The sequence below is a fragment of the Bubalus kerabau genome, chromosome 17 (genome assembly GCF_029407905.1).
Source record: "Bubalus kerabau isolate K-KA32 ecotype Philippines breed swamp buffalo chromosome 17, PCC_UOA_SB_1v2, whole genome shotgun sequence".
NCBI classification, from domain to species: Eukaryota; Metazoa; Chordata; class Mammalia; order Artiodactyla; family Bovidae; genus Bubalus; species Bubalus kerabau.
The window spans coordinates 7,757,342-7,771,338 of NC_073640.1; the positions used below are offsets into that span (position 1 = coordinate 7,757,342).

The 13,997-nt window shown below is 42.0% G+C and overlaps 1 protein-coding gene across 1 annotated transcript in view; it reads right to left on the bottom strand.

Annotated features, from left to right (window-relative positions):
- ADAMTS18 (ADAM metallopeptidase with thrombospondin type 1 motif 18) overlaps window positions 1–13,997 on the bottom strand; it is a 147,157-nt gene that overhangs the window by 59,906 nt on the left and 73,254 nt on the right. Inside the window, exons 7-12 of the mRNA XM_055553528.1 lie at window positions 13,536–13,729; window positions 13,175–13,258; window positions 11,488–11,647; window positions 10,783–10,888; window positions 8,419–8,556; window positions 6,091–6,244 (exon numbers count right to left, since the gene is read on the bottom strand). Of these exons, the coding sequence (XP_055409503.1) occupies window positions 6,091–6,244; window positions 8,419–8,556; window positions 10,783–10,888; window positions 11,488–11,647; window positions 13,175–13,258; window positions 13,536–13,729 (836 nt within the window). The remainder of the gene's footprint in view (window positions 1–6,090; window positions 6,245–8,418; window positions 8,557–10,782; window positions 10,889–11,487; window positions 11,648–13,174; window positions 13,259–13,535; window positions 13,730–13,997) is intronic.

Genomic DNA, 13,997 nt, shown 5'->3' on the forward strand with positions numbered 1-13,997 from the left:
GGCCTGTTAGGAACTGGGATGCACAGCAGGAGGTGAGCTGCGGGTGAGTGAGCGAAGCCTCATCTGTGTTTACAGCTGCTCCCATCGTGCTCATTACAGCTTGATCTCTGCCTCCCGTCAGGTCAGTGGTGACATTAGATTCTCATAGGAGCACAATAAGTGCAATGCGCTTGAAGTATCCTGAAACCACTCCCTTGCCACTGCTCTGCTCCATGGAAAGATTGTCTTCCAAGAAACCAGTCCCTGGTGCCTGAAAGCCTGGGGGCCATTGCCTTATATCAACTCTTTTAGATGAGGGAACTGAGTAAGATGCTGGCACTCTCAAGCTGTCAAGTCACCAAGCTGGTAAGTGGCAAAGGGGCTGGATTCCAGAGTCTGGGTCCTTGACCACCGCACTGGATCTGCTTTTATTACCAACGGTTGTCAAAAAGCTCTCAACTTCTCTAACCCTTGAATGTCTATTTATAAAGTAAAGTGACTGAACCAGATTCCTTCCAGTTCAAAAGGTAAACTTGCTTTTCAGAATGACATCATAAATGGAAGGTCAAAATCACGAATCATCAGTCATTCTGTTTCATTTGCCACATTCTAGTGACCAAGGTCCATTTTGGGGAAAACATTAACAACGAGGGAGGAAACAACATGATTTTTATGGTCACTTGTTGGGGCCCTGAAAATTCAATGAACCAGGCACCCAATTCTCCAAGCATTCCAGTTAACAGAGATTCCATGGTTAGAAACACATGGCAGGAACATACTTAGAAATCTTTCGCAACAAAAGTGTTCCATTAGACAGAAAACATAGGGAAACAGGAGGTGCAGGCAGTGAGTCTTGTCTTGTGGGTTGTATAATGTGTCTCTTAAAAAGAGAAGGGAAGGACCTCTTGATCCCCGGGTTGAGAAGATCTCCTGGAGGAGGACATGGCAAACCATTCCAGTACTCTTGCCTGAAGAATCTCATGGACAGAGGAGCCTGGCGGGCTACAGTCTGTGGGGTCACAAAGAGTCAGACACGACTGAAGTGACTTAGCACGCTTGCACAAAGTATTTCCAAATCTCAACACAGCTCATAGGACACTACATGGAAACATTTCCCATGGAAATGGACCTGTCACTGACATCAGTAGAAAGCATGAGGCAGCCTTCCAACTAGATGAATGAAGTTTACCATCTCTGTGCGTTCCCATCTGGGTCACCCTGGATCCAAGAGGGACCAGTTAAGGTGGAAAAAACCCATCTCTATCAAAACGAAACAGAGGGATGGGAGGTCACCATGGAAACAAAGCTGCAGCGAGAAAGGCTTTCAGAATTAAACTGCTTTCTCTCTTACGGCCCATAACGCACACCCAGAGCCCATGTGGCAGCCACCAAAATGGCCCCAGAGCGGACCAAAGCGACGGAGGCCCCATTCCGTGGCCAACGCCAAGCCACAGGGCCAAAGAAAAGGGGCAGCTGGAGGAGACCAGGAAAATCAAGCAAAACGCAGAAACACAGGGATTCCAGAGTGAAATATGACTGGCTGTGCGAACATGTTATTTCTTTTGTGGTGGAGCACAGAAGTCAAGTGTAATTATAGCCAACGACGTGTTCTGATGACCCCAGAGCCTTCGGAGCAAGCTTTCTTTCCAAAGAAACAGAAATCAGAGTTTGCACTTTTTTCTTTCTTGTTCTTACCTCTTTTTATTTTTCAGCCTATTCATCTAACTTTTCCTTATCTATAATTCCTTAGTCTTAAGTCATAATTTAAGGGAAAAAGAAAATAAGCACGGAGACCCCAAAGGCCTCGTGTTGCCTGGATGTGATTTTTAAGGAGTCTCAGCGCTGTCCGTTGTTCCATCTGGTCCCTGGGTGCCCACCTTCTCCTACTGTTTCTAATGATTGGATGCCCCTTTAAGGGAAGTATGAGATGCACAAAGGTTAAAGGTCTCTGCCAATCCAACTTTATCAAGCATCTCAAATTTAATACAACCAAAACACAATTCCCCAGCTGTCCCCCCAGATCTGTTCCATGTTCCACAGCTCACTTATGACACCCCCATCCTATTAGCTGCACAAGCCCCAAGCCCCAGAGTCATCTTTGGCTCCTCTCTTTCTCCAAGAGAAGCTACTCCTGCTTCCTTTAGGAGTGATGAGAAAGAGATGGAGGCAGAATCGTCCATGTTCTGAAAATGGGAGTGCTAACAATACGTGGGCTTTGATCAGACGTCCTTGGTAGTCCAGGGGTTAAGACTTAGTGCTCCCAATACAGAGGACACAGGTTCGATGCCTGTTCAGGGAACGAAGATCCCACACGCTATGTGGAACAACCACAAGAAATGTGTGGCCTTTGATTATCATTGTAAATCCAATAAGCAGTTACTGAGTATCTGTTAATACATCAGGTACACGCCAGGCATTGCAGACACTCTATCTACTGAGGCAAGAGACATACACAGACAGTTAAAATATTAGTATTACAAGTCTGTGAAGGTGGCATAAAGGGTGAAAATAGAGCTCAGGGAAAGTGGAGTTTAAGTTTCCTTGGGGGAAAAATGGAGGTAATATTTGAGCTGAATCTTTAACAATAGTAATAATAAAAAAGAGAAATACTTGTCCTCATGGCCACGCAGCATTTCAGGATGGAAAGCACACAAAGACCTGTGGACATGGAACCAGGAAATGCCTGAAAAACTTACAAGCTCATCAACACAGCTGGACTCTAAGTCCCTGCGAGAGTTGCTAGAAGTTGAAATGTGATGTAGTAAATTTAGCAGATTACAAAGTAGCTGTTATTTAGATACTAGAAAGTTTCTCTTATTCCTCCCAATGTCAAATTCTTTTTAAAATAATTTTTACTGGGGGTATAACTGACATACCACTTCATGGCAAATAGATGGGGAAACAATGTAAACAGTGACAGATTTTATTTTCTTGGGTCCCCAAATCACTGCAGATGGTGACTGCAGCCATGAAATTAAAAGACACTTGCTTCTTGGAAGAAAAGCTATGATAAACCCAGACTAGCATATTAAAAAGCAGAGACATTACTTTGCCAACAAAGGTCTGCCTAGTCAAATCTATGGCTTTTCCAGTAGTCATGTATGGATGTGAGAGTTGGACTGTGAAGAAGGCTGAGCGCCAAAGAATTGATGCTTTTGAACTGTGGTGTTGGAGAAGACTCTTGAGAGTCCCTTGGACTGCAAGGAGATCAACCCAGTCAATCCTAAGGGAAGTAAATCCTGAATATTCATTAGAAGGACTGATGCTGAAGCTGAAGCTCCAGTACTTTGGCCACCTGATGTGAAGAGTGAACTCACCAGAAAAGACCCTGATGGTAGGAAAGACTGAAAGCAGGAGGAAAAGGGGACGACAGAGGATGAGATGGTTAGATGGCATCACCAACTCAATGGACATGAGTTTGAGCAAACTCCAGGAGATGGTGAAGGACAGGGATGCCTGGCGTGCTGCAGTTCATGAGGTCACAAAGAGTCGGACAGGACTGAGTGACTGAACAACAACAACAAAACAACAGACATATGGGGTTCCCAGGTAGAGCTAGTGATAAGGAATCTGCCTGCCAATGCAGGAGACACAAGAGACGTGGTATTTGATCCCTGGGTTGAGAAGATCCCCTGGAGAAGGCAATGGCACCCCACTCCAGTACTCTTGCCTGGAAAATTCCATGGATGGAGGAGCCTGGTAGGCTGCAGTCCATGGGGTCGTGAAGAGTCGGACATGACTGAGTGACTTCACTTTGACTTTTCACTTTCATGCATTGGAGAAGGAAATGGCAACCCACTCCAGTGTTCTTGCCTAGAGAATCCCAGGGATGGGGGAGCCTGGTGGGCTGCCATCTCTGGGGTCGCACAGAGTCGGACACAACTGAAGCGACTTAGCAGCAGTAGCAGCAATAAAAGTAGTTTTTAAGGACTGAGTGTGAATGCTGAAGTTTAGGAAACACTGGTATTACCTAACGAGGAGGAAGCACCCATGCTCATCAGTATGGGTGAGGAAATTTGTTTAACCTCTACTATTTAGAAGTTGGGTGGCTTTGGGCAAATGGAATTCTCTGAGCCCCAGTTAAAAAGCAGGTGATGATTCTCCCTTCAAAAGGCTTTTGTGAAGGTTGAGGAACAGTGAAATATGTCTCTAAGTGGAACGCCGTCTGTGGAGCAGAGGCTTGCTTAGCAGTTACTACAGGGTGATGGGCGGTGGTGGTGCTGCGATGGTGGGAATGGTGGTAGAGAAAAGGAAGAGAGAGGAGAGAGGAGGGGAGGGAACAGACACAGAGATGGGAAGAGCAGCTACCAATCTCCATAATTTCCAGGTCTCCAGACACCCAGGATTCCCACATTTCTCTTTGGATACCAGGAAGCAACCAGCTTAAAAATGATTCTACTTTTTAGTGACATTGAGATGATCAGTGGCATGGTTGTTGACCAATTAGAAGAATGTTTCTCCCATTTCTACCTCCTGGACTTTTGCTTTTTCCCATGTATCTTTTTCATAAAAATATACGTCTTCCTTTTTTTAAATTTAAATTTTATATTGGTGTATAGTTGATTAACACCCTGATTCAATTCCTGGGTCAGGAAGGGCCCCTGGAGAAGGGATAGGTGACCCACTTAGTATTCTTGGGCTTCCCTGGTGGCTCAGCTGGTAAAGAATCCGCCTGCAACATGGGAGACCTGGGTTCGATCCCTGGGTTGGGAAGATCCCCTGGAGGAGGGAACAGCTACCCACTCCAGTATTCTGGCCTGGAGAACTGAATGGACAGAGGTGCATCCCATGGACTGTATAGTCCATGGGGATGCAAAGAGTCAGACATGACTGAGCGACTTTCACTTTCACAGTTGATTCACAATGTTGTGTTAGTTTCAGGTGTGCAGCAAAGATGAATGGATAAAGAAGATGTGGTATATGGATACATAATGGAATATTACTTATCCATAAAAAAGAATGAAACAGTGCCATTTGCAACAACACAGACTGACCTAGAGATTATCATGTACTGTGCTGTGCTTAGCCACTAAGTCGTGTCTGGCCCTTTGTGATCCCATGGACTGTAGCCTACCAGGCTCCTCTGTCCGTGGGGATTCTCCAGGCAAGAATACTAGAGTGGATTGCCATTTCCTATGCCAGGGGATCTTTCCGACCCAGGGATTGAACGCATGTCTCTTGGGTCTCCTGCATTTGGTAGGCAGATTCTTTAACACTGTACCACCTGGGAAGTTTATCATACTAAGTGAAGTAAGGCAGAGAAAGACAAATATCATATCATATCACTTATATGCAGAATCTAAAAAAAAAGATACAAGCTTATTTACAAAACAGGTAAGTGTTCCTTGAAAGAAAGACTTCACACAAAAATCTTGTTAAAATTACTCAAGAGACACCTTGAAGTTTTACATACCAAAAGAAGTTAGCTGCCAAAGATTGTGTTCATATTACTGTAAAAGGTATATGTATGCATTTTGAAGGGGTGATGGTCTTATATGAATTACATTAAAGGCGAGGGTAGGATGATTTAAGAGAATAACACTGAAACACGTACTTTACCATATGTAAAATACATGACCAGAGCAAGTTCTGTGCATGAAGCAAGGCAGCTAAAGCTGGTGCTCTGGGACACCCCAGAGGGATAGGGTAGGGAGGGAGATGGGAGGAGAGGTTCAGGATGGGGGGACACATATATACCTGTGGCTGATTCATGATGATGTATGGTAAAAACCATCACAATATTGTAAAGTAATTATCCTCCAATTAAATTAATTAATTAAAACAATAAGAGTATGAAACACAATGACATGAACAAAAACAGTTATGAGCATTAGGTGAAAGCCATTGTATCTAGATTTACTACTTGTGATAAAATTGTTGTCTACAGAGGAGGAATTTGGTATTTAAACCAGGCATGGTCTACAGGGGATAAGTCTGGATAATTCATTGACAGTAAAATTGCCACTTAATTATCAGGCCAAACAAATGACATTTCAGAGGCAACCCAGACTCTAACCCTTGGCCTTAGCAAACCAAATGTTTATACTTCTGTTAGGTACACGGACACACGATAGACTCTTAATGTAAGTTTGAAATCGCAAGCAAACATACCTTCACAAAGCCAAGGCTGCATAACTTGGCTTTGGCTCCAAACTGCCACTTGCACTGTGTATCAGCATTGTAAATCTGTCCTGGGAGTTTGTCTGGATATTTATACTGTCCTGTTTGCTTGGGCTCATCCACCAGACACCCAGCCTGAGGTGTGCTGCAAGAACACATCCTTATTAGTCACCATGTTTCTCTGTGATCTCGCCACACAGAACGCTGTACTTCTGAACGCATTCACGCAAAGGAAAATGTAACATGGCAAAGCAATAGGCACGTGCTTAAAATTAAGAGTGAGTCCTGTCCTGTCTAAGAAAATGAAATTTACAGGACCACACAGTGTTTACGTGGGACTGGAAGTTACAGTTATCTGATTGGTTAAGCTTGACCTGTGAGGAGATGGGAAACGTCAGCTTTCCCCAACAGTCTCATTCAACAATATTCAACAAATTTTTACTGCGTGCTGCTCTGTGGTGAGTACTAAAGTCATAAAATAAACTAGAGACAATTACCTGTCTCCACAAAGTTGAAAGTCATGCTGTGTTTGTTTGTTTGTTTTAAACAGATAATGGGGTGTGGTCAAAGATATATTTTACCTCCAGTAATCTCTATGAGCAACAAATGAATAAGGTTTTTGAAAGAAATCAGGAGAAAGGATACAATGGGAACAAAGCAGAACAATCTCCCCGAAGTATACCGAACTGGGATGTGTTGGAAAAAAGCACAGTCCAAATGGGGTGGATTTTCATGCACCTTATCTCCACTTACTTAAATTAATTAAACTAGGGTATCAGTGAGAGATAAAACAGCATGGTCGTTACACATAACTTTGGAGTCAGACAGATGGGGGTCCTAGTCAACCAAGCCAATACAACCAGCTCCTACGTATCTGATTACTAACAGAATCTGACTTCTGTAAGAGTTGTTCACAGATCAAGCAAGACAAAGCAACATGCTCAACACAGCACAGGAAGCATTCAAAGTTAGCTTTTGTTTTTCTTATTGTCATCATCAGCCAAAAGAATTTAACTATATCATATTCAACTTATAGTAAGAAATTCAATTTATTCTAAGTTGACCTTGATTTATCATATTTATTGATTTTATTCTCACATGAGATAGGAAAGGTAATTTTAGGCCCTAGACCGTAAATTGAAAACTAGTAAGAAAATCTCCTATGTGACAAAGTCACATAGCAAAAGCATTGTTACTATTTCACTGTCCTTTGGGGCATCATTTGGTTTGACATCCTTCCACTGAATCATCCTTGCCTGTGTGTATGGCTAATTCTGTAAACATCTGCAAATAATACGCAAAGGTACAGGTTAAAGAAAAAGTATTAAGAGTATTAATTCCCAAAGAAACTTGGTTAGTTTCCCTAATACCCGGTCAAGAGGAGATGCCTTTAGAACCTGAGTGTTCTTGTGTGTCAACATAGATTAACAAGGTATATCTGCACACATATAAAAAATGAGATACATGCATACATGTCTAATGCCTCTAGTGCTGCATAATGTCCAAATGGTTAAATATGTATTATATTTAATAAAATCAAAGGAAACTTCAAAGAGTGTCAAACTGGTGTTCATTATTTAATACAAATCAAACAGTGCTACCTTCCTAACTCCCATTTTACTAATGAAATAAATCTAGGAGTTCTGAGTTACTGAAGGAATTTTACATAGCTATCATGCCCTTTGGATGTCTTTTGGGCACCGAGTTAGCTCCTGGCTATTTCAAACAAAATAGCCAATCGCCACAATGCTCCATTCATTGTAAAACAAACACTCTATTTTAGTACTTTTAATACTCTTATGACTGAGTTGATTGACTAGATTAAAATAATCACAGGCAAGAATACTGGAGCGGGTTGCCATTTCCTTCTCCAGGGGATCTTCCCACTATATATATAAAGAAAAAAAAAAAGTAAAATAATCAATCACAATAGAAAGATAATATACCCAGCAACCTCTGGATGTCTTAGAGGAGACAGTTCTAAGCACAGCTTTCAGAGTCATAACAGATCTAAGTGTGTCTTTTGTCCTCAACTGATCAGCTGTAGAACCTTCAGTAACACTATTAACCACCCGAAGACTCAATTTCCTCAACTCTAAAACGAGGATAATAACAGGATTGACGTGAGGACCGACTGAGGCATTACGTGGAGAACATGTAACACAGTATTAGGCCTTCCGTGTATTTTTTTCAGCCACAGTCATGACAGTATCATCATCATCATCAACCCACCAAGTATTTGTTTTCAGTCTACTGAGCACCATTCACGGTCACTCCTCCAAACCTGGGAATGCCCTTGGCCCCGGCCTGTCTTCTTACCTAAGGAATTTCTTGAGGTACTGCCGGCTGCATGAAGACCATGAAAACACACCATTGTTTCCGGTCAGCGTGGGTGACATGATATTGCCTTCCGTTTTCCTGCAGGGGTTGCCTTCTCCATCATGAACCATGCCAAAACTAAAACAGAAAGGAAACAGAAAGGCTTCTGTGAACCCATTTTCCAAACTATAAGCAGAGGACGAAAAAGATGTACTGAGAATCAGGGAACCCAAGGGAGGGACAGAGTTACTGAATTGTAAGAAAAGAGAAGTGAAGTGAAGTGAAGTTGCTCAGTCGTGTCCGACTCTTTGCAACCCCATGGACTGTAGCCTACCAGGCTCCTCTGTCCATGGAATTTTCCAGGCAATAGTACTGGAGTGGATTGCCATTTCCTTCTCCAAAGAAAAGAGAGCTGGACCATAAAGACTGAGTGCTGAAGAAGTGATGCTTTTAAACTGTGGTGCTGGAGAAGACTCTTGAGAGTCCCTTGGACTGCAAGGAGATCCAATCAGTCCATCCTAAAGGAAATGAACCCTGAATATTCATTGGAAGGACTGATGCTGAAGCTGAAGCTCAAATACTTTTGGCTACCTGAAGCAAAGAGCCTACTCATTGAAAAAGACCCTGATGCTGGGAAAGATTGAAGGCAGGAGGAGAAGCAGGTGACAGAGGATGAGATGGTTGGATGGCATTACTGACTCAATGGACATGGGTTTGAGTAAACTCCAAGAGAGTAGTGAGGGACAGGGAAGCCTGATGTGCTGCAGTCCATGGGGTTGCAAAGAGTTGGATATGACTGAACAACAACAACAACAACGATTCTGTTGTGACTCTCGTCTACAAACCAGCCACTTTCCCATCATTCCTCTCAATTTATCAGGTTAGTAATGGCCGGATGGCTGTATACTGTGAGCTGATCAGTGAGGGCCCCAGGGATTTAAAAAAAAATTTTAATTAATTTTTACTGGTTGCTTCACAATACTGTGTTAGTATTTACTGTATAGCAAAGTGAAACAGCTATATGTATACACATGTCCCTTCTTTTTTAGATTTCCTTCCCTTTTAGGTCACCATAGAGGACTGAGTAGAGGTCCCCTAGTTATCTATTTTATCCACAGTGGTGTGTAAACATCAATTCAGTCTCCCAATTCATCCCACTGCCTCTTCCCCCTTGGTGTCCATACATTTGTTCTCTACATCATCTATGTCTCTATTTCGGCTTTGTAAAAAATAAGATCTATGCTACTTTTCTAGATTCAACATACACGTGTGAATACACGGTATTAGAGGTGATGGATCCACACATAGGTATTTATTAACCTCAACATACACTCAGGGAAAGCATTTTCCCAAGCTCCACTTTGCCCAGTTCAGTTCTTCTTTGTACCTAACCAAGAAGCTAAGGGGTTTGTTTGGGAGACAGTCTTTCTAAATATATTTGTGAAAGTCCAAAGCAGAGGGAAATTTACGTTTAAAGCAATTTATATAAATTTATGTATAAAGAAAGAGTAAGAGTCACAGAAATGGGAATAAGGTGGGGAGAGATCAAAGCCATTCCTCTAAGAGGAAAAGGTCATTAAGCCAGCACCTTAGTGTAGATTTCCGGATATAAAAAATCCAATTGAATTGAATTTTGAACTTAAAATTTTTTTAATATTCTAACTTTGATTTGACAGCCTATCAGAACATAATATGCATTTTCTTTGGTACATGTTAAAGCTTTATTAAAATCTTATGACTTGTCTCCTTTATAATTTAACTATTAGGCCATGTTACTTACAGTCTGAACAACAACAGCAAAGTCCATTTACACACACAATGGAAGAAAAAGGAGCTACCACATGTTGTTCACAAGAGCCTTGACAATGACTGGCCTCTGTTTGGGCCCTTCTTTCAGTCAAGTGTGATCTTCCCTGGTAGCTCAGCGGATAAAGAATCTGCCTGCATTGCAGGAGACCCTGGTTTGATTCCTGGCTTGGCAAGATCCCCTGGAGAAGAGATAGGCTACTCACTCCAGTATTCATGGGCTTCCCTTGTGGCTCAGACGGTAAAGAATCCGCCTGCAAAGTGGGAGACCTGGGTCTGGAAGATCCCAAGGAGAAGGGAATGGCTAGCCACTCCAGTATTCTGGCCTGGAGAACTGCATGGACAGAGGAGCCTGATGGGCTACAGTCCAAGGGGTCTCAAACAGTCAGACACGACTGAGCAACTTCCACAAATGAAAAAAACAGTCAAGTACTATTGTAAACCTTATATAAGATGTGTCCTATTTATTCCACCCAGATCGATAATAATCATTAGAGCAAAGCCAATGAACCACCCAACTGGCTTTCCTATAAAGCGGTGCATGGAGGGGTCACTTACTTGTGGCCTGACTCGTGAGCGATGGTGAAGGCCAGGCCAAGCCCTGTGTCCTCATTGATGGTACAGCTTCGGTACTTGCTGCACATCCCACTGATGGGGGCGAACCCTGTTGAGACAGGAATTTCAAATCCAAAGGAAACACCCCTGATCATTTCTGATGCCCAAATGCTGTGCACACTTTTAGTTTAAAAGATGATTGTATTTTTTTTTTTTTTTTGCAGAAAAACGCTAAAGGTATATGTCTCTCTGTCCCCTCTAAATAGATAAGAGTAGAACTTAACAGTTTCTTTTTAAAGATACTTTCAGCTGAGTCCTTCAAAGTTCAAGTAACTTAAAAAATAAAAATCATGCTTACTTAGGGGCACAGTTGAGTGCCACAGAGACTAGGCAGGCTCTTTTCAGCTATCCAGATCTGCACTCAAGATGCTTAGGGAATAACCTACAACTTGCGTAGTTAAACGATAATTGATCTCATGCCTGCAGGATCATTACAAAGTTTAATAAAGAAACACACAATAGGAATAAAGTAAAGGGGCCCCCATTCCACACTGTTCAGTTCAACAGAACAATATACAATGAGGCTACTCCACAATTTAAAGATTATCTCCTTAATAAGAATCCCAAGAGCCAGTCACCCAACAGAAAGTTTCCAGCCTGTGTTTTTAGCTGACGTGGGTGTGCATGAAGCATGTGTTCATATCATACCTAGAGTGTCACATGGTTCATTCTTCCAGGAACAGATATCAAATCCCGTGAGTAAGATAGCATGGTCATGCCTCTTGCCGTTCTTTCCAACGAGGGCAGACTGCCACTGACAGAAACTATTCAGAGACTGGTCCGCATGATGGTTGATCAGTAATCCTCCCTACGGGAAACCCGCACAAATCAAAGTGTGAATGCGTGACAGACGTGAGAATGTTGCATCACTCCATTTGTACAGCCAAACACAGAAGCATCACATTTCTGGAGGAAGGGTTAACAGGGGAAAACACTTGAGCTAAGGTTGGACATAACTGGTGTTTAAAGCTGTTGCAGGGAAATGTTCACAGTATTGGAAGTAACCACTGAGTTCTGGTAGTGTGCTTTGTGACCAGTTGTATTTCTATAACAAATCAATTGGCGTCAGTTAGAAACACCTTTGTCTGTCTCACACTGGTACCATCTTTATAGAACTGTTACTACTTTTACAATATAATTATTACTTAGTGGGGTAAAGTTCAGTGGATCCTTCAGTTGAGCATGAGGACAGAACTGATCATGGCTTGCCTACTCCTATGTCCAAATTTCCAGGAAAGGGCTCAGCACATCATAGTTACAGTCCATCAATCAATAAACTGAAAGCTCGCTGAATGGATGAAGAAACAAATAATTACAATATTCTAAATGGTAAAGCAAGGACCTACTCTTAAAATAATTTTTTAATCTAATTTTTCCTAAGAACTATTAACTTGGGTCAAGTTGAGAGTTTTTAGACAAAACCCTTAATCATCAGTGAATTAGGATGCTGCTGACTTGGAGTCCTTGGGAACAGTATAAGCGGTAAATTAGAAGTATCTCCCAAACAACATACACCTTTACTTCTTTTCTAAAATTCTAAGAATAATCTGATACATTGTTAACCTCTGGAGCACTAGAGACCTGGCAATTATACTCATTTTTGCCTCATCTCTGAATCTCTGCTTTGTCCATTCATTACTGGGTTTACAGATGAAGAGGAAAAGCCTTAGGGGACTTAAAAAATGGTCAGATTGGTAATTCCCAGCTCAGAAAATACAGTTGTAACATCAAAACACCACAAAGCAGGAGGTGCTGTACAAGTTAACCCTTGATGATATGTTCTGCTTGCATCTCCCTGTAACTAAGTCAAGGCCAGTTAAATATCCCTTGTTTATTTTCTGTAGTGCCTAAGGTGGTGCTGGGAGACAGTAAGCTTTTTACCGGAATTTTCAGATGATATTTTCAGTATATTTTCAAAATAGCCTTTTGTAATAACCCAGAATCTCCGACTTGCCAAATCCAGCTAACATTTAAATCTCCTACCAAATGTACTTTCCTTGTGAAGCCTGCATAATATTTTATAATATCTATATTCTACTTTTTGTATTCATTTTACATTTTTGTAGTCATGTTACATACGTACTTTTAATCATATTTTATATCATTGTGTATCTACACATATATTGTATGTTTATATATAAATTATCATTTTGTGAGGTTTTAGTATTTAAATAGACAACCCTATTGGATTGTACTTTCCTTGAGGGTAATTTGAAATTTTCAAAGTTGAATTTTTAATGACAGTTCCATGGGGTGGCCACACAGCAGGTGTTCGCTAAGTGTCTCCTGAATGGCAGAATGAATGAAGAAAAAAGAAACGCAGTGTGGCACCTACAGGTTCTTGTTCCAGAAGAATGAGGCTAACCACGACAATGTTTATATCGCTTCCAATGGTCCCATCTTTAAAGAGGCTGGAAACCTGTTGAAACAAATTGAAATCAGAGAAAAGCAAAAAAAAAAAAAAAAATTTTTTTTTAATTTCCAAAACTGCAAGGGAAGATCAATAAGACATATTTATGAGCAAGTATGTATTGATTTGGCCAAATATATTTATGTAGGAAGCCAATTTCCTTCCAACTTAATTTTTTTCCATACAGTCACGTGGCTGCATCTGCTGTTTAACTCACGCACGGGAACTCCATGACTCTGAGCTGTCTCAGGGAGGCAGAGGGCTGGGGTCCTGACTGTCTCCGTACCATGTTCATGACCGTGAGAATGTACGTGGTGACATTGGCCTTGCCGTGCTTCTCCACCATCTTCTTGTCTGCTACCACAAGGGTTTCCACATTGAGGCCCTTCTGTGACTTGCCAGCTGACCTTCTGGGCCGTCCCGAGCTCCCATATTCATCAAACCTGAGATAGGTGTCCTCTGTGGGAGGCTTAGGGGCATCTACAGGGAACAGAAGAGCATTTGGAAGGGCCGTCAGCAGAGCTCAGCGGGGAGACAGACACACATCTCAACAAGGGGAGGAGGGAGACCACACAACGAGCACTTCACTCATCTCCTGACAGATGATGCCACTGCACCTGTTCTGGGACTTTGGACCTAATCTGTGGTCAAGAGAGACTCTTTCAGTAGAAGGTACAATGGATGGACAGACAAATGGATTGAATAACTCAAAAGTGCTCTCCAAAGAGTCAAAGAAAAGAAGCTACAA